Source organism: Leptodactylus fuscus, chromosome 9 (assembly GCF_031893055.1).
Source record: "Leptodactylus fuscus isolate aLepFus1 chromosome 9, aLepFus1.hap2, whole genome shotgun sequence".
NCBI lineage: Eukaryota > Metazoa > Chordata > Amphibia > Anura > Leptodactylidae > Leptodactylus > Leptodactylus fuscus.
The window spans coordinates 76393224-76421090 of NC_134273.1; the positions used below are offsets into that span (position 1 = coordinate 76393224).

Genomic DNA, 27867 nt, shown 5'->3' on the forward strand with positions numbered 1-27867 from the left:
GTCGCACATAGCAAAACGCAGCAAAAATCATTGTGGAACAGCAAGTTCTTTTCTGCACCATTTTTCTTTGCCATGGTGGAAATGCTATGATTTTGCAACGTGGGGCTGCAGCCTAAAGTTTTTTTGATCTCTAAAAATCAAGTTAAGGCTTAGTTTATAGCATGTCTATGGTGCATGACTAGAATATTTAGCCAGGGAAATTCCAAGGTATATGCTGATGACACTGTTTCGGCATACATCTAGCATGTGTTAGCCACAATTATGCCAAAATCAAATTTTGCAATAAAACTATATATAGTATATGACCACGTTTATTTTAATGTTATTGTGAATTTATGTGCTCCCATCCGGAGCACTCATCTCCTCTCAATGGGCCTCCTATAAAATTACTAAAGTTTTAAATTCAGCACTAAACCTGTGATGCTAAAGGTCAACAGGATCCCCGATGCACCTTAACGTCATAACATTGTGGCGACTTGTTCTGCAATGTCAGACTAAGACCGGCAGTTGTTAGCTGCAACTCTAACCAGTTGTTCACAGTGACATCACCATTGGACACTAAGTGACTAATGTATCTGGACACCATAAAATGCACAACATTGACCAAAATGAAAAAGGTACCCATACACATGAGACTAATGTCAGCCGCCATTTTTGGCATGGCCAACTAACTCATGTGCGCAGCTACATCCCAACTCTTTTAGAGAGAAGAAGGGTCTGGCATTGGTTATTTTACAAGGGTAATTGCTGTCCAAGATTTCTGGCAGTGACTTACTGACTATTCAAGACACATGCAAGATCAGCCAATGCATGTGTATTGGGGATCGGGAGGAGGTTTGAGCCGAACAAATGTCCGGCTGGCAGTTATACTTGCTAAAATACTTTCAGCCTTTCCATTTATCATTTGGTTTCTTGGAGATCCTACAACTCATAAACACTTAAAATCTTGCCATAATTTTTTGTCCTTACATAGGAATTGTAGAAATACAACATTTTAAGGGCCTTTCCATAGGATAGGTCATCAGTAGAGATGAGCGAGTAGTATTCGATCAAGTAGGTATTCGATCGAATACTACGGTATTCGAAATACCCATACTCGATCAAGTACCACTCGCTATTTGAATGGAAAAATTTGATGCAGAACCAGCGTTGATTGGCCGAATGCTATACAGTTGGCCAATCAACGCTGGTTCTTCTCCTACCTTTAGAAGTCTTCTTCGCTCAACGTCCCCGCGGCATCTTCCGGCTCTGAATTCACTCTGCCAGGCATTGGGCCTGGTCAGAGCCGACTGCGCATGCCCGCGCTACAAGAAAATGGCCGCTTTGACTGTAAGCGGCCATTTTCTTGTAGTGCTGGCATGCGCAGTCGGCTCTGCCCAGGCCCGATGCCTGGCATAGTGAATTTAGAGCCGGAAGACGCCGCGGGGACGCTGCACGGAGAAGACTTCTCAGAGAATCCAGCCCGACCCTCACTCGTGGACTTGGTAAGTTCAATTTGATTGAATGTTGCCTACCCCTGAAACGAGCATTTTTCCCCCATAGAGTATAATAAGATTCGATATTCGATTCGAGTAGTCGAATATTGAGGGGCTACTCAAAACGAATATCGAATATGGAATATTTCACTGTTCGCTCATCTCTAGTTATCAATATTTGATAGGTGAGGGTACGAAACCTGAACCCAGCTGATCCGGCTGCCTCCTGGTGCTGGAAGCTTCTACTTTGTATGGTGACTCTGCCATACAGTGCTTGGGGCTGCAGCTTTATACCTATTACTTGTATAGGATCAGAGATGTTTCCAGCCCCATTCAGTGCAGAGGGGACAACCAGATTAGATGGTTGGTGCGGGGTCTAGGTGTTAAATACCGATGATCTATCTTGTGTATCGGTAATTAGTATACAAAAACAACGGGGGCCTGAAAACTCCTAAAGCATCAACATACACATCCCACCGGTAACCTACATTTTACAATTAAAGGGGCTCTATCAGCAAAATCATGCTGCTAGAGCCCCACATATGCGTGCATAGCCTTTAAAAAGGCTATTCAGGCACTGTAAAAGTTAAATTAAACTACCCCCCCGTTTTAAAATAATAACTTAGAAAAGAATCTTCTCTACTTACGGAACGTGCACCCTGGGTGGGCCCTGGGCGGGCATTCAGGGTGTGTCTTCTTCTTCTTCCCCGCCTCTTCTTCCTCTGTCGTCTTTGGGTCCCGTCCTCCTCTGGCGTTTGCTCGCGGACACTGATAAAAAAAACCAGCCCGTGCGCATGCGCAGTAGCCGTAGTAGAAGCCGCGTGCTACTGCGCATGCGCCCGGGCTATTTTTTTTTATCAGTGTCCGCGAGCAAGCGCCGGAGGAGGACGGGACCCGAAGACAGAGGAAGAAGAGGCGGGGAAGAAGAAGACGGCGCACCCTGAATGCCCGCCCAGGGCCCGCCCAGGGTGCACGTTCCGTAAGTAGAGAAGATTCTTTTCTAAGTTATTATTTTAAAACGGGGGGGGGGGGGGGTAGTTTAATTTAACTTTTACAGTGCCTGAATAGCCTTTTTAAAGGCTATGCACGCATATGTGGGGCTCTAGCAGCATGATTTTGCTGATAGAGCCCCTTTAAGCAACAATAATAAACCCCACACAACAAAACACAAACGAATAATATGTAAGAGCTATTCATTAAAGCAGTGAATAAATGACTTTCTGGCTCCTGATTTGGGTGCGATGGTGGAGACGTTTGTTCATCATTCGCTAGATCTGTAAATATTTGTAGAAAAAGGATATTGAGTAAAACCTTCACAATTTTAATTATACAGATTTCGCAAAAATTTGTAATTAGATTCTATAATTAGAGATGACATTGTATCATCTCGCTGCTGTCATGACTCAAGCTAAACAATCGCTAAATTCTAATGTAAATGTTTGCCGCATTGTTCGTTGTTATGACATGACAAAAACACTGAATATCCAAGATACAACGTATAAATGAATAGGATAGAAGTATATATATATATATATATATATATATATATATATATATATATATACTGTATACTAGCTCACCAGGCATCGCTGACAACCGATACAGACAATAAACCATCGTACAAAGGCAATGTCATGGGTTATGAGACAGGGTGGTCCAATATAGATACTGCAGTTAGGGTTGAGCCGGTCTTGAGATCTCAGGATCGATTTTAAAATCCGATTTCCGATCATTTTCCAGCCGATCGCGATCGTGAAATTTGCTCGATCGCTGATCGGATCCGATATTTCCCAATCCTGATCGCCGATCCCTAATTGCAGCCTATATTTGATTCATTAGTAAAGGAGTACATTGTAGGTTATACTCAGTTTATCCTTGCTCTAATAGAACTCACACCTTCATGCCTCGGTCCCCGGTGTTGGGCTGCTGCTTAGATCTAGTAGCTAATCTGAACTAGCCGAAATGCAGTGTATGGTATCTGGGAAGGATAAAAAAGTAGCTTAAGATAGCAAGTAGACTTCAGGCTGCCTTACGCTAGGTTCACACCTGCGTAGAGCTGTCCGTTCTGTGGTTTCTGTCTTCTGCATGCCAGAAGACGGAAACCACAGACCGGGTCTGGCCGTGAGCGGCGGTGAGCGTTTTAGGCTCTCCGCCGCGAAACCGTTTTTTTTTTAATCCGGACACAGAGTACTGCATGTCCGACTCTGTGTCCGGATTATAAAACCCGGTTTCGCGGCGGAGAGCATAAAACGCTCACCGCCGCTCACGGCCGGACATCTTTCTCACCCATTCAAATGAATGGGTGAGAAACACTCCTGCAGGTTTCCGTCTCCTGCATCTGTTTTATGCAGGAAACGGAAACCTGAAGTATGGAGTGCCGGGCGCAGATGTGAACGAGCCCTTAGGCTCTTTGGTTAAGTTTGCAAGGCTAGTGCAAGAAACACGTGGCTCCATTAATAAGGGGGCTGATGTCTACACTATTAATGGCAAGTTATTGTATCATTTACTGGGGGCATGTGGCTAGTATTGTTACAGAGGTATGTGGCTGGTAGTATCAATGGGGTATTTGACTGGCGGTGTTAAAGCATGTGGCATCCATTGTCAAAGGGGTATTTGGTTGGCAGTATCAGTGGGGCATTTGACTGGCATATAAAGGGGGAATGTGACGGGCACTGTCAGGGGAATATGGTTGGGCATAAGACTTAATGTTAGTAGTGCACGTGGCTGCAATTGTTAAGAGCATATGTGGCTGCCATCATATGTGGAAAGTGGGCACTACCATAAAGGGATGTGTGACTGGCATTGGCTAGGATTTGGAACTAGATAGGAGTTGTAGGAGTATTCTGGTTGGCCATGATGCATGTGGTTGGGGATATGGTGCACTTTGAGTAGCACTGACATTGATACAGTAGGACCAACTTATCATGCCTCGGTTGTCAGTTTTCTGGCGTACAAGGCATGAAACATCTTAATTTTTGTGGTTTTTCACAGAAATTTGCCATTTTGTGTCCTGGTGACCACTTTTTAAAAAAATGTGGTTGGGATAAGTAAGTAGGACTAGAGCAGAACGTGTCGGTCTTAATGAATCGTTCTCAGTGTCTTACACCTTTGTGTAAGTTTTGTTATGATCTGAGTGCTAATATGTACTGTATGTGTAGGAGTGTGTTAGTCTATATTCACACATCGGCGTGTGACAGACGTTTCTTAAACAGCTATCATATGACTGCATTAGATACAATGTATGTGAATGTGGCTAACCAAATGACAATCTTTTTGATGATCTTTTTAATGGACCATCAGAAAATAGGTTATGTCCTAATTTTATCCATTTTTGGATCCCTCAATCCCTCAATCTATGAGGGTTCGGGTGCAAAATGGCTCTAAAAAATGTTGATTTTTTGCAATGTTTTAATTAAATGGTCACGTGAATGTTAAAGTGAAAGTTAAGTCCATGATCCCGGGCACAATCCGCTACGTATACAGGTATCCCTGGTCTTAATGAAGATCTATCTATCTCCTATCTATCTATCTATCTATCTATCTATCTATCTATCTATTATCTATCTATCTTCTATCTATCTATCTATCTATCTATCTATCTATCCATCTCTCTTTATCTATCCTATCTATCTATCTATCTATCTATCCGTCTCTCTTTATCCTATCTATCTATCTATCTATCTATCTATCTAACTATCTATCTCCTATCTATCTATTTATCTATCTATCTATCTCCTGTCTATCTATCTATCTATCTATCTATCTATCTATCTATCTATCTATCTATCTATACACCAATCTAATTTTTTGGAAGATATTAACTTCAGTAAAACCTTGCATTTGCTACTAAACCAGTAAATAGTGTATACGGAGTGATTTTCAGAAATATATGTAACACATTTATAATAAGTGTAATTTTGCTGGCAGGTTTTTCATTAGCAAAAGTGACTGAAATGACTTTTATGTGATGTGTGCCAACTTCATGAAATATAGCGTAACTGTATCCATGCCAGAAAACTGCGACTCTTTTTATAAATGTGCGTCTATGTAGTGTATATAGGATCAGAAGAGCAAGACTGAAGAAGCAGGGGAGCAAAGTTTGTTATTTTGCTACTTTATTTCGACATTAGGATAACAAACTGCGCTCAGTTCTGCTACACCTATGCACGCAAGATGAAGAAAGTAGATGTTAGCTGTCATGAATGTATTTCGCTAGCTAGGGAGTCAGATTTTTTTCTGAACAGTCACAATAATAATTTTATAGTTTGTTAAAATAACTAAAATCTTATATGTACACTAGGGTTGAGCCGATCTTGAGATTTCAGGATCAATATTAAAATCCGATTTCCGATCATTTTCCAGCCGATCCCAATCCCGATCCCGATCGCTCAACCCTAGTCAATGCTTCTCTATGGGAAAAGTCACTTTTGGGGTTGAGACGATTTTGAGATTTCAAAATCTGATTTCTGATCATTTTCTAGCTGATCCTGATTGCGGTCATGAAATTTGCTCGATCGGGATCCGATCTTTTCCAATCCTGATCACTCAACCCTAACGTACACCGTTCCCCCCTTTCATGTCTATGGAAGTTACGCACAGACAGAGTCAGCGATGTGCAGCTGCCTCTCTAGCTATTCTTCATGTGGCTGTGCCACCGGTAGGGACTCTTGTACTGGATATAGAGGTAAGTGCCAGAAGCACCCACATTATTCAGGGGTTCAAGGGGGAATATCCCTTTAAATAAGACCTTCCATTACCTCCAGCAACTTCATTTTTGCATCGCTCAATAGGAACCGATCCACTGATTCTAGTGCAGTTGGAATTTGCTCTAGCGCCCCCATTCCTGTGTAATCAGAGCTGTTAGTTTCATCATCTAAACTTCCAATTAGACTCTCTACTGTCAGGTGGGTGGTCCTGAGTAGTCTAAGACCACCCACTTGACAAAATAGAGAATAATTGTGCTAAAAATAACAGCACCGATTGCTCAAGAATGGCAGGGGCTACTGAAAAAAATTCGAACTGGAATCACTGGAGCGGCACCTAATTGGAGATGATGAAACTTGGTTATATTTTTACTCTCATTCCCTTTGTCTAATATTATATAAGTAATAATAGGCAACATCTGTAAAGGGGGGTACATACTTTTTCAAAATACCATGGGCAGATTTATATAGATTTATTTCTTGGTGTTTTAGTTGCCAGTTGATAGGGGAAATGGCCATTTGGCATAAATTGTCATGGGACTTGAGTCTATTGAGGGATCCACGAAAAGTGGTAAAAATAGGACAAGTCTTAATTTTTGACAGTCCATGTAAATGGACTGTTGTAAACTCGGTCATGTGAATAGCTCCATTAACATACATTGATTTTCATGTAGCTGTGAATAGACCTTAAGGGTCCATTGACATGGAGTATTTTGGGGCTGATTCTGGTGCGGAATCCACATCAGAATCAACGTGTATTAAAATGCCTTCCATTGACTTCAATGGGTTCCGCATGGAAAACGGAACCCATTGAAGTCAATGGGAGGTTTTTTTTTCCATGCTGATTCTGATGCCAGAATCAGCTCCAAAATACTCCATGTGAATGGACTCTTAAGGTAATAGGTACTGAATTTATAAAGAGTCCCACTTCTCTTAAGGAATTGGGTGCTTCTTTAGTCTAGGCACCACAAAATCAAATTAATGGCAAATTTTGAGGTATAATTTATGCTAACAGTGAATCTGCTGGAAAACCGGTGAAGTGGTCTTTATAAATTTACCCCATTATTATGGAAATTATGGAACTCTATAGCTTTTACTTTTTCCAATAATTCCAGTGGATTCAGATTTTCTTCCCCGGATTAAATTAACATATCCACTCCATAGGAAATCAAAAAATTTGCACTTGACTAAATCAAGTCACCGAATCCATACAAGAATCGGATTTTTGAGTTTCTCACTGGCTGATGATTCTGGTTCCACGCTTCTTTAGGGACAGATCTCAACCGATCAGCAGCTACCCTGACGTAGGCGAGGCAATTTGTCGTATACAAAGCCGAGCTATAATTCTGCAGTATTTGTGAGTGGAGAGGGCACTTGCGCAGGAACCGGCTCATAACAAAGGTCTTATGCAGAATATTATGAGAATTCGCCAAATTAGCATTGCTTGTCTTCTTTCCTATGTAATTAAATCCTGTTTAATACCTACTTTTAGCTGAACAGGTCGGCAACGCATTGCACTCAGCATCCCCTTCGCATTGAACCATTTAAAAACTGATGGCAATTTAATTGCCTGTTGCTCTACATGGGAAACTGTGGCTCAAAGAGACTCGTAGATGTTTGTTTCTTGAGATGGAAGCTGAGGCTTCACTTCTAAAGAAAAGATTAAGTTTGCCAATTTAGGAGGGTCTGTAGACAGCAGCCGGATTGTGATACTGGCTCTCTGTTTGCTAACAGGAGCCACTGTTATACGTGAATAGGCAAAAATGAGAAAATATTGGGAAGCCATTTAAAGTCCCCGTTTCCTTGAATGATGTAGGATGACAATTGGGAAGCAAATATAATGGAATAGATCGATTAAATAATGGAGCTGGTTGGAATCGGTATGTTATAGGGGTATTACATTTATAGATAAGGGTTCCATCTCTGACCCCCACACCTATTGTGGGTTCTTCGACCCCTGTCCCAACTAGTTAGATGTCTGCTGTCCATTGCATCCAAGTGGTAAGGAAATAGAGAGGTGGCTGTACATGTAGGTGGCTCTCTCCATTCGCTTTTATAAGAGTTGTGAAAACTGAGGTGTAGAAGGGATCAGAAATTGAACCTCATTCGGGAAGTAATTTTTCCCCCTGAAATAGGGCAATTGGCATGAACCTCATGGGGTTTTTTGCCTTCCCCTGGATCAGCACTGTAGGGATTGTAGGGTTATAGGTTGGACTTGATGGGTTAATGTCTTTATCCAACCTCATCAACTATGTAACTATGTATCTATCAGACAAATATCTTAAAGGGGAAAACCCCTTTAAGATATTTTTCTCTAAGCTGACTCTCTCAATGTTATTTAATGTGACTTAGTTACAAAGCACAATGTCTAATTTGGTGAACCTTATGTGGACCTCAAGTGTGGAGGACCTCGTGTAGGTAACAGCCCTTAAAGTGGTCATCTTCTAGGTTCATATAGGATATTATACACATCAAAATATGGATTTTTATGACTCTATAATTATATAATATTCAAAATGATAAAAACAAAGCTTAAATTTTTTTAAAAATATGCAAAAATCTAGGTGTATACGAGAGGTAGAAGTAGCCCCATAGGCACAATGGTGTGTCTTCTAACTTGGTTTATACCACCACATCATCTGAGATGGAACCTGAAGACCAATATCTTATAACAGGACTCCCAACTATCAGAATTATTTTATAGTACTGGTCTCCTTATTTTGGGGCAGAAATCACTCAGGCCATCTGACTATATAACCTTTGCCCCTACTATACGTAATGGGGTCAATCTGAGTCATACCCCCATATCCCATAACTAAAAGCATCCTTGCTCAAAGTTCCTATAAGGCTAGGTTGACGCCACGTGTTTTTTTTTTTTTTTTACTATAATGTTCCTGCATCTATATACCAACGAAGACAAAAAGTATGGCAAAAAACCCGGATCCAAATGGATGCCATTGAGCATCTGTTTCCCATAGACTTTACTATTTGCAAAGGTATTTGTATCCGTCAGTTTTTTTTTTATTACAGTTTTTTTTGGTCATCATTTTTTTCTTATTTTTTTTTAATGGATTCCTAGACAGTATAATAAAAACAAGACATGAACCTAATCTGGTTATTAATTCTAGATTGTGATGAACTTTAGTATGCAATTGACTCTCAACAGGACTATATTAACCCATTTATGCCTAGAGTTCCATTATTGGAACTGAAAACTGTATAACCTCCGGCACAAAGGGATAAAAACAAAGATACATTTTGGGGGCCCATAGAATTCTAAAACGTAAGAAATAATGTGCCCTTTATAAAATAACTGACCCAAAGGCAGTGGTCTAGGTTAGGTCATGAAAACAACCAGTTAGCGTCGGGCTTCTCGAACCAAGTCAAGTTACGTTTCTGCCTCTCGAACGAAAGAATAAAACAAGTAACATCAAATAAATTTGTAAAATGGCAGCCTAGGATTTGCAGGAGACCTGTTGCTCTTACAATGTTTCAGGGCCCAATGGATTAACCAGCCATTTAACAATGAGTTAATATTGTGAGTGTTGATCAGCTAGACTTACAATTAACGCTCGGAAAAAAACACAAGTCTTTTATCCGCCAGAAGTAGGAAAAAAAAAAAAGAAATTAAACACTTGTGGGTTCATTCTAAAGGCTGAATGACATTGAATAAGCTGCCTAATACTTGAGATTCTCGGTGGGCGCTTGAATAGAGCAAACCTGTGAGAATGAATGGACAGCCTTTTGGGACCAATTTGTCTCCTTGCATTCCCTATTCTTCCCATTTTGCTGACAGATGTACTAAGGCGGAACTAGACTGTAAGGCTTATCTACATGCATCCACAGCAGCTGTCACTTTTTGTCAAGCAAGTTAATCAGGCAAATGCCACCATATCTCCTTTATACAAGGAACAACATGTTATGGGCTGCGCTCTCCATTCAAACAGATGACGTTCTAACATACACGAGGCCGATATGTTTATTTCTTTCCTCAAACAGCGCAAGGCAACACATCTTTTTTTTTCCTCCACCAAAACTGCTAATTATGTCAATATATTTAAAAACATGCATTACTGTACGAGCCGGCCTCTTTTAATTAGAGAGTTGGGCTACAGAAGGCAAACAAGACTAGAGACTTTGACTCAGCATCAAAGGGAGTCGAATATGAGATAGTTAGGAAACAGAGTCAACAATGTGCGGTCAGCACAGCCGGGGAACATTGTCTGGTTGTTTGTACAACATATCTACGGTCCTTCTAAAGAAGGGATGTTACGTGATGATAGATGCGGGGATTCATCGAGCTTTAAAGGGACATACAGTGTTATCGAGAGGTCACTTTGGAATATATAAGGTGACCATATATCAGGGATGGACCTTGGGAATGATAACTGGGAAAACTGTTCAACTAGTCCATTTAATTACTAGAAAATTTAAGATTAAAGTCATCATGTATCTGACCAACCATTGTCATATCTATTGAGTCACCATCTCTTGATACATCTGACCAATCATGTATCAAGTGAGCCATCATCACCCTCCTCATCATGATATATCTAGTAAGTTATCATCACTATCTTCAAAGTTCTGACTACTCATCACCATCATGTACCTGACAAATCATGGTCTGGTTTCTGTTCGATCATTGTCATCATGTGCCTGATAAGTCATCATCATGTTTCTGGTAAGTTTCCGTCATAATCAAGTATCTTAGAAGTCAACATCATCTTGTATCGGTCAGCACCACGCATCTGTTGAGACCTTGTCAACATGTATCATTATCATGAATATATCATGTCCTCCTCATCATGTACCCGACTCATTGTCACCATGTATCTGATGAAACCTCATAATCATGTATCTGAAGTTATCATGATGTATCTCATAAGACATCATTGTCAGAGATGGGTGAATCTTTCAACATAGTATAGAATACTGGATGGGCTTCTAAGAACCTATCTATCCAATTTATAGCACTCTAAAACAAACAGTCAAAGTTAGGCCAACGAGACATTATGTCAAAGAGACATTACTATATTCTGGGGTCTCTTCAGACCCTATAATATAATAGGTGGAGGCCCAGAGGAGGTGTAAAAAAAAAAAAAAAAAATATATATATATATATATATATATATATATATATATATATATTATGATTTATACTCGCCTTCCATTATCTATTTGGACCTCTTTGTGGTGTCCGCGCTCTTCTGGTGACGTCATTGGACAGGGGTCAAGCCTACGACTGGGCCAATCAAAGGCCTCAGTCATGACCCCTGTCCAATGATATCACCAACAGGCCTCAACACTGAGCTCGGGCCGATGATGTCACAGAAAATTGCTGGACACACATGAGGAAGCCCAAAAGAGATAAATGAAGATGAGTATGAATGTTTATTTTCAGTTCATTTGCGACAAATCTCCATTTGTTTGGTTTTGTAAAAAAAAACCTAAAATTTTGAATATTAGAATGAAACCCTGAACCAATGTGCCCATCTCTAATTATCAAGTCCCCTTCTTCATGTACAAGTTGTCATGCATTAGAGATGAGCGAATGTTTCAGAATCTCTTCTAGTTTGGCTTTGGTCGATTTGGACTAAGTGTTTGTGACTTGGCCTGAACTGGAAGTGCAAATTATCTTAAAAAGTCACGTACATTGTTATGCTTTTTCAAATTTCACAGTTTTTAGGTGTTTTTTGGCAAGCAAGAAAAAAACAATCAGCAAAATTAAATTTTACTACTTTTTGGGGAATAAAATCAATTTAAGGGGTAGTGGATAAAGGTTTTGGGGGGTTCTGACCATTGGAAAAGAAAAAACAGGCAATTGTGATTGAGATTGATGCATCTGTGCCACACAGTAACAATTACACATGACTTCACTAACACCCTGTACTGTTGACTGATCTCACCGTGTGACAGATAGACTAATCTCTAGTCAGAGTTATCGTAGAACAGCGACATCATGTATCGGACAGGCTATTAAAATCATCAAGTATCTGACACGTTATCATCACGATCATCATCACGACGAGTCTAACAATCCATTATCATCAAGTATCCAACAAGTTTCAGAAAATTCAGCACCATCAATTATCTGACAAATCATCATCGCTACGTATCGGCCAAGTCCTCGTCATCTTGTATTTGACAAGTCATTGACATCATGTATGTAACAAACTCGCAACACGTAGCCGACAAATCATTCAAATTACATCAAAGAAATAAAATATTAAAATAAATTGCCTTATCATTATGGCCAAAACCAACAACTAATAACAGATTGCTATTTTTTTATTTTTTTTCTACAAAAATTATTTGGTCCAATTTATATATCAGTTTTCCTACACGGTATGAAAAAAAAAATCACAATTTGTGTTAATAATACTTAGTTTTTTGGGGCAAAAATGTTGATTTTTTTTTTTTAATTTTGTGCCCTGTTTTTGAAAAAGTGGGCAGAGATAGGTGAGGATGAAGGCGGGCTGGAGTCTTTTAATAACTCGGACACATCTTGTGCCAATGCACCAAACCCTAGTCTTAAAAAAATTGTCCCTGTTACGTTTTTTGCAAATTGTGGACAACTCTACAGAAACTATAGAGCAAGAGATGAACAATTATGGGAAATATTCAGACAAAAACTGGATATTGTGTTACACTTAGTGTGGAACCTGACGGAGCAACATAACGTATTTCATTAGCTTTGTCCAGAGTGTTTCTTTAAGGAAAATCCTTTCTACATGTTTTTTTAAAAAATTTTCTTATACTACAATTTATACCTTAGCATATTATAAAAAAATCTAAAAAATATTCAGCAAGAAGACCTTTACATATTTCCTCTTGTAAGCTACGGTTTGCCACACAATACGTAAGGATGAGGGAATGTGGATAGAGCACAAACACAATGCCTGTAGTTCTAATCCCCACATTTAGAATTTTTTTTTTAATATAGATTTTGAATAATAGGTATATTTTAGAAATGAAATAAAGAATTTTTTGATGCCCATAGGTTTTGTCATGAAATTAATATTTGTCTTTTTTAAAAATGTATTACCAAAAAGTTGCAAATTTCTAAAAACAAATCAAAAACATTCCAATGGACGACAATATTCATATAAAATAAAATTGTATTACTGCACTCTCTACTAGGAATCCGATCCAGTGATAACGTTAGATAAATTCAAGTCAATGCTGTCGACATACAAGGAATTGTAAAATTATTCAAGCTCGATTTATTTGTCTAAATTAGAAATTGCACGAAATACGTTGTTACTGGTTTGAAGGGATTGAACGCACTTATTTGCTTTATTCAAACAAATTCCCCGACTTTATAGGGAGTTGAATATTTTTGCAAAACGCTGTATATGACCAGCCGATGCCTGGGTAAAATGGCACGCATCTCATTCCCATCAATGCCTTATTATTCCTCATAGGCAATCCTCGCCTTTCTTGCACCAGCCAACTGAAGTTTCGCTCCCCGCTAGCAGTTAATCTCTGTGCTGTTTAATACCGGCGAGCAGCATGTCATGCTGATCAGTTTCGTAAGACTGAGGTGACCTTAGCATTTTCAGAGCAATCAGTTTGGCTTCTCGGAATGATTAGGAAACAATCTTCTCAGAGAAGGATACAAAACAAATTAACTGTCTTCAGCAAATATCTATCACTGCATGTAAAGCTGCCTCCGTAAAACTCTGCTAAAGAGGCCGAAATCCTCTAAAGATCTAAAACCTGGGAATATATTAAACATTTTGCTATTAAGAGAGTTAAATACTGTGCAATGAAATAGTGTGCAAATCTCTAGCTTTAAATAGAAAAATGCACAACCTAAAATACGAGCTCATGTACGGCTACGCGGCTGACATAACGGCAGCGGAACAGGATGATGTGAGTCATTCGCACAACCAAAGAGGTCACTTGGAAATCTAACCGTCCCGGAAAGGATTCCAATTCTAAAGCGTGACGAAAAAAATATTGTGTTTAGTCAATTTATGTGAGATCTAGTAATGGAATCTAAGTTTCATGTCAAAGGGAAGGTCCCGTAGCAAAAAATTATAAAGTGGCCCCAAGACAGAAGCTTCTACCGTGGCCTACGTTTACTCCTGGTTCATTATCCTACGTCCAATTCCCCACTTCCCCATTAGTTATATACAGATGGGCCCTTTCTTACCTTTCCCCTTGGTTGAAGGTACTCCAAGATGAGTTGACAAAAGGACCAGCTTTGAAATATAAACTGTGGCGTTACAATGTTGGAGGGAGTAGTGCAAATTTTGCAATTGTTCTTGGGATCTCTCGAGCCAAGAGGAAAGGTGATGGTGAACACATTGTAATTGCTATAGAGAGGGAGTTCTTCCCCATTTGTGACCGTGAAGCTAAAGGGAAGGGACCACATAGTTTTGGGTCCTCAAGGGCCTCGGCTGGGCCATGATTTCCCCCCAACTATACACAAATACCTGACATGGCTACCTTCTTAGGAGGAGTCATCTTTATACATATCACAGACATGAAGGGGGTATTTATCATATATTTGACACCAGTTTCTGGCATAAATGTATGATGAAATTCACAATTTTTGGTGTATGGCCATATTCGTGCCAGAAATTATAACTTTTTCCTCACCCTTTTTCTAGACAGTGAAGATTTCAGTATCAGGCACATGGGCCATCTGAGATACACCAATATTATTAATAAGTACCCATTCTTAATAATTTTGGTGCATCTCACTTCAATGCCACCAATTACTGAGGCCAGAATACTACACTAATGTATCTGGTCAACAGAAATTTCCCCACTGTGGGACTATTAAAGGATTATCTTATCTTATACAGCCAGTGGTAATAGGACCATGATAGAACGTGACAATGCATGGAAGACCAACCCAAACCTTCGACAATGCATGAAAGACCAACCCAAACCTTCGACAAGGCATGGAAGACCAACCCAAACCTTCGACAAGGCATGGAAGACCAACCCAAAACTTCGACAATGCATGGAAGACCAACCCAAAAGTTCTATTTAAGAAAAATTTGCCATGGAATTGGCAACTTTCAGCACCGCCATATATAAATTTGAAATTGCATTGGCTTGTGCACTGTGAAAAGCAACGTCTAATGGTGAGCACTTTTAGAGATTGGATTGTGGGTAAACCTTGAAGAGTATATCTGACCTTTGTAGTTTATTCCTGTGCATTGAATTGTATTATTTAGAGTATTTTTTACTTCTATGTTATGAGATACCATGGACGGCCAAATGGTATGTGACCAGTGACTCAACAAACAACATACCAGTTGCTACACTTCAGCTCATGCCCCTCCGGCCCCTATCACTATATGATTAAGTTCTTACTAGACTTTATAGTAAGCACAACCAGTGTGATCTGATAACTGCCAAGGACAAGCCAAATACTCCGAGGCAATCTATAACTGTTTAATCCCTACCAGACAGATTAAGCATATAATTGACCCATATAATCCCTGTATCATCTCCAGTCAAATGTTTCCTCCGTCTGATTTGCCTTGACAAGGACTCTGCAAGAAAGCTATCAAGCACACGGTATTATTATCAGGATAGTGTTTTTCATTAAACTTAGAGATGGCTTTTTAATCACTGATCTTGGGGACTGCTAGACTTAAGCAGATGAGCCGTCACTAAGCACATCTGTTGTAATCCTTATATTTTCCTTGGGCTGCATCTTGAAGACATACAAGCGGACAAAATAATAATCAGTTTCCTTTATCTGTATTAACTGGCGTCTCCCTTGATCATTTGATTTCTTAAATCAAATATATTCTAGTGGAAGTCAACGTACAGGAGACCGAAGCTATGTGGTAAAAAGGAAGAACTTAGAATTGAGGTGAAGGTGAATCGGAAGTGGATCAGAATTCCGCAGAATTGGGTCAATGAATAATGGATGAGCTTGTATATTTTCTTTTTGGCCCACGACTTCTCACGTATCTACCTGCCCTAGTTCATACGCCCAGTTTACCAGCACTTTTGTTAAGCAACTCAGTTTTATGGTGGCTTGATAATGTCTTTGGTGGATGAATCTTATTGCTAACCAATAGAGATGAGCGAATACCTCGGCCGAAAAGCTCCCGATGCAAAAACACTTCCGGGGCTTTGAAGTTTTACTGCCCCTCCAGCCTTCCCTGCCACCCAGCCGAGGTATTCGATTGAGAATATTCGCTCATCTCTACTAACCAACCAACCAACCAACCAAAATCTTGAAATTCTTAGTCATGAAGTTTATATCCTCAGTGGATGCCAAACTTGCATGTCAGCCGTAAACAATTACTTTATCTGCCGGTAACATTTAAGGACGTTCTCAAACAGAAATCCTGAATCGACAGCCTTAAGGTCCTCTAATGGTCCTTGAGTTGTCTACTTATACAAGGTTATTATATAGATCTAGGCACAGGGAATCCCTGGGATGTGATCCAAGTGGGATCCCTCTTGCTTTCTCTATTACATGGTGCCCACTTGATCAGGATACTGTAATAGTGTGGCACATGTCCTCCAAGGACTCCTATACAAGCAACAGTAAACCAAGATTAGAATAACCTTATGAAATGTATGCAACTTTTTTAATTTAAGTATGGTATTGGAAAATTTTGGGATTTACTGAAATATTAGACAAAATGGTTATTGGTATTTGAAGCTGAGTACTTATTGAATATGAAAAAAAATTGCTTTAGTTACGTTATATCCGGCAGCGAACTGAATCGATGTATTCTTTTTGTCTTAATTATTAATTCGCATCTACTCTATAACTACATTTAGTTGCAGGATGTTATATGCTTTCCACTGCTAAAGGGTATTCACTTTGCAAATTGTCTTGGTTAAAATAATCTTCCTTTATATATACCACTGCTATGTAGACCTATATGTCTCTATGGTCACAGACTACACACTAAATCTTTGTAGTCTGGTTCTGAAGTTTGATTCCTTTCCATTTTGTACATATGGCAATTTACAGAATTTCTGATATCAGGAAGCATGGGTGAAATGGAAAGGACTGCAGCATAGCACTACAAGGGCTTGGTGTCTGTGATCATAGAGACATATAGGTCGCCATACTGAAGGAACTATATAAACATAATGATAAGATATGTTTAATTAATAGTATTTGCAAAGTTCTAAAGCACTTGAGCAATCAAATCATTGATTCCAAATACAGACTTAACCATTAAAGTGTTGGAAGCCTTTATCTAATCTGTAAATGCAGTTGTAGAGTAGGTGTTGTGTTTGAGACGCCCAAACAAGTAGCAGTTTGTGTGCCACGAAGTAACGAAAAGCATGCAACATGGTCACACTGCAAGTCCAAGCTGGATTTAAAGAAACTACAGCAATTTACCTGCACTGGTTAAATATACACCTCCGTCCCCCAGGACCCCAAAGTTACCTTAGTGAGGCAGCTGAGGAAGGCAGAGAGGACTTACTTTGTCTCCCCTGTAGTTCTCTGACTCTTACTGATGTCACCATTTCCCGTCAACTCAGGCTGAAGACCACTTGAGTATGGTAGGATCAGACACCTGACCGAGAGCCGGAGCTTCAGGGGAAGTTCTGGCCTCTCCTACAGCTCTCCACAAATGTAATAGATGAGGTTTCGGGTGAATAAGGAATATATTAGCAAGGAATTCCCTGGTAAGCTTTATTACTGCCCTTTAACAATGTACATGGACCTGTAGAGAAGCTGCACTTATAACTATTTATGACTTCAATCCCAATTTGCAACGCAAGTACTTTTTAAAAATTCTTTTAGGCCTGGTTTACCTCTGCGTTCGGTATTCCGCTCTGGGAATCCACTTGGAGACCCCTGAAACAGAATACTGAATGCGTTAAAAAGCATTGAACAGAAAAACCACATGGACCCCATAAACTTTAATGGCGTCCATGTGTTTTTCACATGTTGTCCGCACGAATGACGTGGAGAAAAAGGCACTGTGAGCAGCACTTGACCACAAGAGAAAAGTATAAGAGCTTCTTAGATATTTCCCATTCCTTTTGTAGCCATTATTGGCTTTGGCAACACAAAAGCCATGTTTCCGCAATGTGGAGCCATCCTTAAGTTGTTGACTTTGCATGAGTATCTTAGGGTAGGGTGACTCCAAGTTCTAAGTCTATTTATATTTTACCCATGGGTATTTTAGAGGAATGCCACTGAATTTATGCCATCAATGAAAAACATTCCTTAGGACAGGTTACCAATGTGTTATCAGTGGGGGTCCGACTTTGTGAAACCCACTTATCGGCGGTACAAAAGAGTCTTTGATGTTTATAGAGGATACGGCAGCTTGTCCGTACAGGCGACTGTGACTAGTCCCTCAGTTTATACACATTACCGAGAACGCCACAGACTCTTCATTCTCATGGGTAGGATCCGGGAGAGCAAACCTCCATGTCCCACACATTAGTGACACCCAAGCTTTTTCTCCTTAAACCTCTTTATACAACTACAAAAATGTTCCAGGACATTACTGCTGCAAAATTGTCCTTATAGCTATACTGTAGAAATAAGATTAGTATTTAAAGGAATTTTCTGGGACTTTACTATGGCTGACTTTATTGTAAATCACAAATAGCAGAATTTTGCATGATAGCGGAGCCCGCCATCTTGTTCTACACCGAGTAGAATTGCTGTACACTTTGTAGTGGTCCTTCCTTGTTTATATAGATTTGAGAGCTGGTACCTAATCAATCTTCTATTGATAACCAATAGAGATGAGCGAGTAGTATTTGATCCGATACCTCCCCACTATAGGTATGCATGTAAGTGGCCGAACAGCAAGGAGTTAAGCACATCGAATATTCCTTGTTCGGCCGCTTACACGCATGCCTATGGCGGGGAGGTATTTGATGGAATACTACTCGCTCATCTCTAATGACCAATCCTAAAGATAGGTCATCAATAGTAAAGTCCTGGAAAACTCCCTTAATGCCATATATATTCAGAAGAGTTAGATAGAGTATATCAAGATGTTCACACGGTGGAGGCTATAAGATGATATTTTCTCTCTATGCAGCCAGTCCCTTGACCCAGATCACATTAACGTAACTCTTATGTAGAATACAGAATAGCAATGGATTAAAAGAACATCTTGCGGATTAAGTCTGTTATAAGCACCTAGGTAAATATCATGCTATCATGATTCATTATTATGATAGAAACCGGTAGATAAATCAAGAATCACTGGAAGAGAAGACATAAAACCTAAGATATAAATAGGCAACAATCCTTGGTAAGAGACCAAACCACTAAAAGTGGCCGAGCTGTCAAAAAATAGTAATAATAATATCGATAAAACATCTTAATGGTGCTAAAATGAATTGTGAAAAAAAAAATGAAATGGTTAAAAAAAAAAAAATTAAATGATTAAAAACAAAAATTACCTCAAAAATTCTCAGGCACATGACAGAATTATTATCATCCAGCCTTTTCTAAATGGGGGAGACAAGAGGCATAAATAAAAAAGACAAAAGGAAAAGTAAACTTTGGGGGGGGGGGGATATTAAAATAAAAAGGAATAACGTAAACAAGGATACACAAAGGGAGATTTGTACCAATGGGGGGTTAATTCGATTTTATTCTAAATTACTATCGTACATTTTAAGGAATTAAGTTAAGATTTACATTTGGCGAGCTCGAGCCAAAAAAGAAGAAAAATTGTATAATTTACCCTTAAATTTTTTGGATTTTTTTTCCGTTTTCAAATTGTATTATTAAGATAGGTAGATGTATTACTTTATTAGTATTTTTTTTTCAATTGCAGAATATTCATCTAATTTTTGGAAAATTAGGTAAAATTAAATATTTTCGAAATTATGTTTTTGAGCTACGGAAAAAGACTGGTGATTTGTATCAGAATATTTAGTTTAGTTACTGGCTTCACGTAAGACATCACAGGGAGGTACAAAAAAAATTAGGTTTGTAAGGAAGGGTAAGGGACAGGAATAGAAAAGGCAGTATAGGCATCAAAAAGAAAATCCCACCAATAATTTTGACGGAATAGTTGGATGGTACATGTGCAGAATAACTGCTGTCCTTATGGGAATCTTAATTTGATGCCTACTGGATGGATTTTTATAAAACTTTCATTCCCAGGCACCTAAAGTTCAAAACTTGGATGGGCACGCATGCATAGAGCGACGACGAGCACCACTCAGTGTGCTGTATGCATGTAGCAGGCATTCTCAGTGGATGTGGGTCATGCTAGTAGATGTACACAGGAAGATTATTTGACTCTAAATCATGCCACTTGACATAATGTGAAAAAACTTTTGACATGAGAGATAAGTTCCATTTCAGTTGGGAAGACGTCAGTGAGAAGAGTGAAAAATCATAAAAGGAGAGTTTGTTTGAAGGAAGGAAATGCGAGAAGAAAAAAGAAAAGGAAAAAAAAAGGCACACAAAAAAAAAGTTTTTGAAAAAATAAAAGTTTGTAGCACACCGTGAAAGCGCATGAGAAAGTAAAGTAAGCAGAACAATGACCAGGCCAGAAGATGCACATGACAAGTGTGAGAGAGAAAGTACCAGGTGTATCACAATTACAGAGACACATGCTACACACAAGACCTAGTTAAGAACAGACGCGTTTGGTGGTCGTAGTAACCTTGGCAGAAGACAGTTACAGACAGGAATAAAACATTCAAGGCATGGGAACATTAACACGGAATAGTCTGACTTCTAACATCCCACGTATTGAAAATATACATCATGTATGTAATATTTTCATACTACATTTTTTTAAAAAAATTAAAAAATAAATGCCTATTTTCTATTGGATACAAAGTTCGAGTTTTTGGGTCCAATTAGTAACCCACATATCATCTCCTCATTTGTATAGGGAACTATGTCTACCATGACCATCTTATTACAGAATTATCATGATATGATATTGGGTCTCACTGTGCCCCATTCCTCCTATTACCTTCATATATGACTTAGGACCACCCATGAGGAGCAAGCCACATTTACTACTGAAGGCACTATGACCACAAAAGTTATTCTGGACATTGTGTCTATAATCCTCTGTATTAAGATAGTTTGTGGTCTTAGAGGATTTGTAGCACTACTTCCTAGGGTCCACTACAAGCTAACCAGTGGCTTATATAGACCATACTGTTCTAAGTATGTCTATCCTAATGATCTCGGTATGGTCTGTAGCAAATGAGGACAATAAAATCCCCCACAGAGGCCAAACTAGATAATGGTCCAGGAGCTTGGGCTTAAAATCTAGAATTGAGTTACTTACGGCAATACTAAATTTTTAAGAATGATTATGTAATTATATCCATTCCTATAAATTCCAAATTGTTTTATCTTTATTTATTTATAGGCAATTTATGTCCAGATGAGATTCAGTTTTAATCAACAATGTCTAATAAATTAAGAACAGGAAATTACAGATCTGAGCACATTTTGTTAAAAAAAATTCTAAAAAATTTGTCCCATTATTCTAGTTGCTTTATTGCTCACCGCACCGAGCCAAAAATTTTGCAAAAATTTTCTAAGATTAAGTTCTATAAAATTGTGATATTGTTTATTACATGTATCCCATGGACATATCAGTTTGATCTTGTGGGGAAGAAGTTAGAAAAATTTTTCTTTGGTAGCTGGTAGACAAAAGATTGGAAAGCAATAATAGGCAAGTAACACATATTAAGAAAACACAAAAGCAATAGGTCTTACATAGAGAACATACAGTAGGCTTTTTCTTGTGTCCACAAAGGCCCACCCAGTGATTAGTATCAGACATAGACCAAGACAAAGTACGCCAGAGTACAGATTTAAAGCAGAAGAGAGCAAGTTAGAGGGAAAAAGAAAGGTTTGTAAGAAGATCAATTTTTTTGTTCAAAATGTGACTTATCCCCCTGTCTTTTATTTTGTCACATTTTGGGGCGTCTCCCCCTTGCTGTCCAAGGAGGAGAAGGCATTTACTTACATCAAATAACCTTTCTATATATATCTCCTCATTGACCTTATCACGAAGGACATCCTGAGAGTGACGCACAAATGTGACATAGGCATCAGCGAGGTCCATTCCCGGTTTCTGTGGAAAAAATGAAACACACAGTTAGGATGGGGCCATATTGGGAGTCGATCAGATCATGTTACCTAATATCTAATCTAGACATCTATCGGTCACATGTATGTACATTTTCTGGTATAGTGCAGTACAGTAGCTTGTACTACGCCCAATCTAAGCATCCAACAATTCTCCTTAGCACAATAAAAAAAAAAAAAATCCTAAATTATTATATTGTGAACCTGTATTTCAAAATAATATTCTTATACTAATATAAGGGACAATATTCAAGACATCTATAATTGAATTGTCCATGTTGGATGTTCCGTAGTGAAAATAAATTGTATATTTTTCAAAAAAAATTTAAGGGTTCAAACAAAATAAATTGTATATTTTTCAAAAAATTTTCAAGGGTTCGAACACATATTCTATTAAAAATCTGTGACGTGTGAATCTATAACTCAGCCCTAGACGCCTGCTATGAGTCCCTACTGGGCGTCTGATTGTACAAGGAAGACTTTGTAAATTTCGGGGACTAAAAAGCAACATTCGTTAAAATGTTTGCATGCAATTTACATATTATGAAATAAAAAGGCAAAAACATTTAAATTTACCTTAAAAGAGATTAAAAATTAGAGAAAAAAATCTCCGATAGAGCAAGTTCAAAAATTTTAGAGCAATGTAAACATTGAGATCCTTGCGTGGTTCAGCTACTTACCCCACAAGGAATCTGGCAACCTCTCAGAGCAGACAGATTTTAAGAGCTAGAAACATTTTCTTGGAAAACTACTATATTCAGCATTATAAATAAAATGAACAGATAACCGAGCCATTTTGGTGTTTTTTTTGTTTGTTCTGGCAATGAGTCTCCAATTCTTATAATCTTTTGATTATTGAAACAAATTCTAAAAGCAAATATCGAAGTAAATTGACAACAAACTTACATTTTTAGAATCTATTTCACGTGACTCGGTTGATGTGCCATGAAGCCTGAGATTCACGTGCCATGAGTTATTGAGACTAATCCATATGATCTCCAGACTCTTATATCATATAGTGCACTGTACTTTGTGATATGAGTTTTGGCTTTATCATAACATATCCTTTGAGGTTGCACATTCTAAGCTACATTGGCCTCTCTTTGGACCACCCATGGATCTTGCGTATGTCTCCAGTAACATCAATAGAATTCAAAAAGACTAACATCTTATCTAACTTCTGACATGTCATAAGTTTCGATTGGTGGGGTCCAGGTGCTAAGACCCCAAGATGGTGCAGGAATACTCAATGGAAACTTTCTATAAATCTGTACATTACATACTTGGCTTTGCGAAGAGAGTCAAGCAGAAACCAACAGAAAACAGTGGCTCAGATGAGACCTCCTAATACTTCATTTTCGGTTAGTTTCTTAGGACGCAGACCCCATTGATCAAAACTTATCCACATGCCAGAAGTTAGTATAAAAAAGATAGGTACCCTATAACTGTTATTGACCTCCCTGGAAATATAATGGAGATCCATGGGCGGTTCAAAAAAAGTCAAATTTCATATCACTATGCCAAATGATAGGAACACTTTAAGACCGTTCTTGATGAACAATACCATGTAGCGAAGTTCTCTATGTGATAGTGAGTGCTTCTAAATCCAAAAGTACATGTTATGGTCCGATCTGATCCCAATCTAAGACCACTATTTAGCATTGAATGGTTGGTCAACCACAGATTTCTATGGCTTTATCCATGAATCCCTAGGACTTCTGTACATTGCTTCTGTTGGGGCTGAATTTGACAAATCACGATCAATGCTATCTTATTTGGCCTAGGTAAGCTGAAAAACAATATTCTATATTACATATTGCTTTAGCCCACATGTTTGGCTGGTGCTCAAACGTCTACAGCTATAGTCTGAATCTATAAGAATAGAGGAATCTAGATGTCTTATTGTGACGGCTGATAATGAGGAGCCCAATATGAAGATGTTGTAAAGCCTTCTTATGACATTTCTTGAACAGCTGCTAGCTCCGAGTCAAGAAGAATAAATGCTCCAGGTAAAAGGCTGATTCCGAGCAAAATCTCATTAAAAATTCTGACAGTGCTCATTATGCAGTCAATACGTCTTAGTTCTTGATATCGACTATGTTTGCAAACAAATCCTAGATGTTGCTTTATAACTGAATTTTATCTTTCATCCCAAGCCATCAAACCTCCGTCATACGAGTTTGTCAGGCCCTGCGAATTGAAGTTAGTTAACACTCCAGTGTAATTTCCAGGGTGAAAATTAAGAGCATTTGGGGAGCAATAGGACTGTAATTTAACTTTTTTGCTTACACAAAGCAAACAATTATCAGGAAAGGGAGGAGGGGGGCAATGTATGGCCCTTGATATGTGGCGACATCTCCTAACACTCGCTGAAACAATGACAAGGTACTAATTTGAAATATAAAGAGATTAATATGAATGCAATTGTGGGCAAAAAAAGAATTTTTTTTTTTATCTTTAGATTTATTTTAGAAGGTAAGGTTTTTTATGAATTAAACATAAGATAAATCCTTTATTTAATTCCAATAGATCCATATATAAATTACCGTGGATAGGTTTTAAATTAAAATGTCAACCTACGTTTTGATTCGTAATTTTTTTTTCCCTATTATATTTAGTGCTATCGAGAAATGTCAAATTTACTGATTACACGTTCACTTAGATCCATGCGTCGCAGAGTAAGGACATAATGGGCAGCCACAGCAGTCCAGGCTGTCTCACCGCTTTGATCGTTTCATAATTTGTAAATAAAGCTTTGTGTGCTTTCAATGTGATTGTCTATAATGGTTTCCACTTCAGTGGCTCGGCATTATCCCTCCGTTATGTTATACACTATGCACTTAAAAAAAGCTTAACGTAAAAAAAAAAAAAAAAGCAGCACTACAATGGCGATGACTTCGGAACAAACAGGGATTTTGTCAATAAATATAATTTCCTCCTTTTTTACGTGGAGTTCTTACAATTTCTAAGATTTCGAAATAACTTCCGCAAGACAATAGTCTGGTAAATTACAGTGTCTTATATCAGCTTTCCTAATGAAGGAACAAGGCTCTTGTAACACAATCTAGGTGTCTCTCATCCTGTCTGCAGAATATACTTTACCACTAACCCTTTAGTAGCTGGCATCCTGTTAGCTCCATATTGGATCACATCGTATTTTTAGATTGGGATGTAAAGATGCAAATTTTTAGTGTAGAAAGAAAATATGTTTGTATGGGTTTTTATTGGAATTTTTAGATAATTGAGCATAATGATAAAAAATAATTATAAATAATAATCATAAAATTATAAATGATATATTTATATTTATTTTTTATTTATTATATATTTATATTTATTTATTTATTATACTTATATTTATTTATTATTTAATTATATTTATATTATGAATTATAAAATAATAATTATAAAAAAATAAATAAAAAGTAATAAAATAAGTAACTAATAAAGTAATAACATAAGTAATGAAATAAAAAATATATATAAAATTTCAACTGAAATTAATATAATTTGCTTTTGAGATACATTGTTTCTTTAATATTAGGTATAATAAACATATAAATCTAAAATAAATTTTATATATATATATATATATATATATATATATATATATATATATGTGTGTGTTTATTATACCTAATATTAAAAAAAACATCTAAAATAAATTTTATATATATATATATATATATATATATATATTTATTATGCTTAATATTAAAGACACAATGTATCTCAAAAGCAAACTGTGTTAATTTTAGTTGAAATTCTACCCTTACAAATATAAAGTTGTACATTATAAGTCAAGGTGACTTCAAGAATATGGAAAAATATATTGATTTATTATTTTACATATTGGACTTGCCAATCTTTTAAATGCTATATCTTATTATCCATAGTGAAACTAGTTTGTTGTCAAAGTGAATATTTGTTTTTCCAATTCCGAAACGAATGAATTCCGTAATAAATGATTGACTTATTTTTAATCCTACAGACATTTTTGCAGCGTCAATTGTAATTGAATATTTGCAACCAAGAAAATGAAAAGACATAACGTTATACATGTCATATAGTCTCTTTTTTTTTTTTGTAAGGAATATTTGCGTTCATCTTCTAATAGTATATCATGCTCCAGATAAAAAGGGATTTTGGTAGAATATATAGACAAGCGCTAAAGTATTCATTTGTTCACGTCAGGTAGGATTTATTCAGGAGTGAGAGAGTTTCAATAATGAATTTACTTTTAAGTGTTGTCCATTTCTAAACGCTAAGCATGAAATTTAAATCTTACAGTCAATATTCATGTGCTTAACCTCAATTTAAATGCAAATGTCTGGCCAAGTTTAAGTGCTCTATTTATAAACTGCGAGAGGCTATTTCATTAGGAAGTCATGTACCGCTGATAACGTTGGTATTAGACTATATCGTTGTCAAATCGGGGCTAGGATTACATATTTTTAGCTTAAAAAAAAGATAAAAAATTCTTTTGTGAGCATATTAATTAGAAAATCGAATTGTGTGTATATAATGTTAATATGTGATTTCGGATTTTGTCATTTGTTCATTGTAAGCTATAATGATGAATATATATATATATATATATATATATATATATATATATATATACATATTATTTTTAAATAAAATATTATATATATATATATATATATATATATATATATATATATATGCATTAAAATGCATATATATATATATATGCATTAAAATGCATATATATTTACATCTATTATATATATATATATATATGCACATATACATAAAAATGCATATATATATATATATATAATATATATATATATATACTGTGTATATATATATATATATATATATATATATATATATATATATATATATATATATATAGTAACTCCAGAAACTAAAATCCGTACTACAGCGCGCATTAATTTGCAAATATTAAATTAAATAATAACTATATTATATTATAAATAATTATAATATATTATGAATAATTTTTTTTCAACGAACTGTAAAAAAAAAAAACTACAATATTAAGTAATACTTACTGGAACATCCACGTACTTGGAAGCTGCTTTGACCTTGAATGAAAAAGGGCACTTAAATAAGGTTATTTTATTCTATTTCTTAATCCATAAATGGATAAAGATTGAATTAATGAATGCATGACATATATGATACAAAAAAAAAAAAAAAAAGGCATTTTATAGCAAATCCCCGTCGCGGAGCTTTTCGGATAATTGTCTCTCTGAAAGTGATACCTTCTTAGTTGATGGCTAGAATTTATGCCTTATAAACCGAGTTGCTTTCCATTGATGAAGTTCCAAAAGCAAATTAGCTATTGTTTCAGGAAATGTGTGAGGGAAAGTGTATTTTGTTCCACTCCATTACCCAAAAATAATACAATTTACACAATATAACATTTAAAACGTAATTCGCTATTATGTTTAGACTATTTTTTATCATATCTTATCGTATGGATATTCAAGTTACTATTTACAATCACTTATTTCATTTACTTACGCTACCTATGAACAGGTTAAATTTCAATCTTCGTGCCATTCAATGTGTTCGGCAATGCTGCAGATCTCTAAATACCAATTTACCTAGTGCAGTATTGTGTATCGAAGGATGTATGGTCCAA

General features: G+C 37.2%; 1 protein-coding gene across 10 annotated transcripts in view; it reads right to left on the reverse strand.

Annotated features, from left to right (window-relative positions):
- The window catches only part of CADPS (calcium dependent secretion activator), a 306702-nt gene that overhangs the window by 14610 nt on the left and 264225 nt on the right, over positions 1 to 27867 (reverse strand). For 6 of the 10 annotated variants that reach the window (XM_075287333.1, XM_075287332.1, XM_075287329.1 and 3 more), the window contains 2 exons: positions 27272 to 27322; positions 22108 to 22215 (listed from right to left, as the gene is read on the reverse strand). In XM_075287333.1, the coding sequence (XP_075143434.1) occupies positions 22108 to 22215; positions 27272 to 27322 (159 nt within the window). The remainder of the gene's footprint in view (positions 1 to 22107; positions 22216 to 27271; positions 27323 to 27867) is intronic. The other 4 variants (XM_075287331.1, XM_075287330.1, XM_075287337.1 and 1 more) reach the window with 1 other exon arrangement.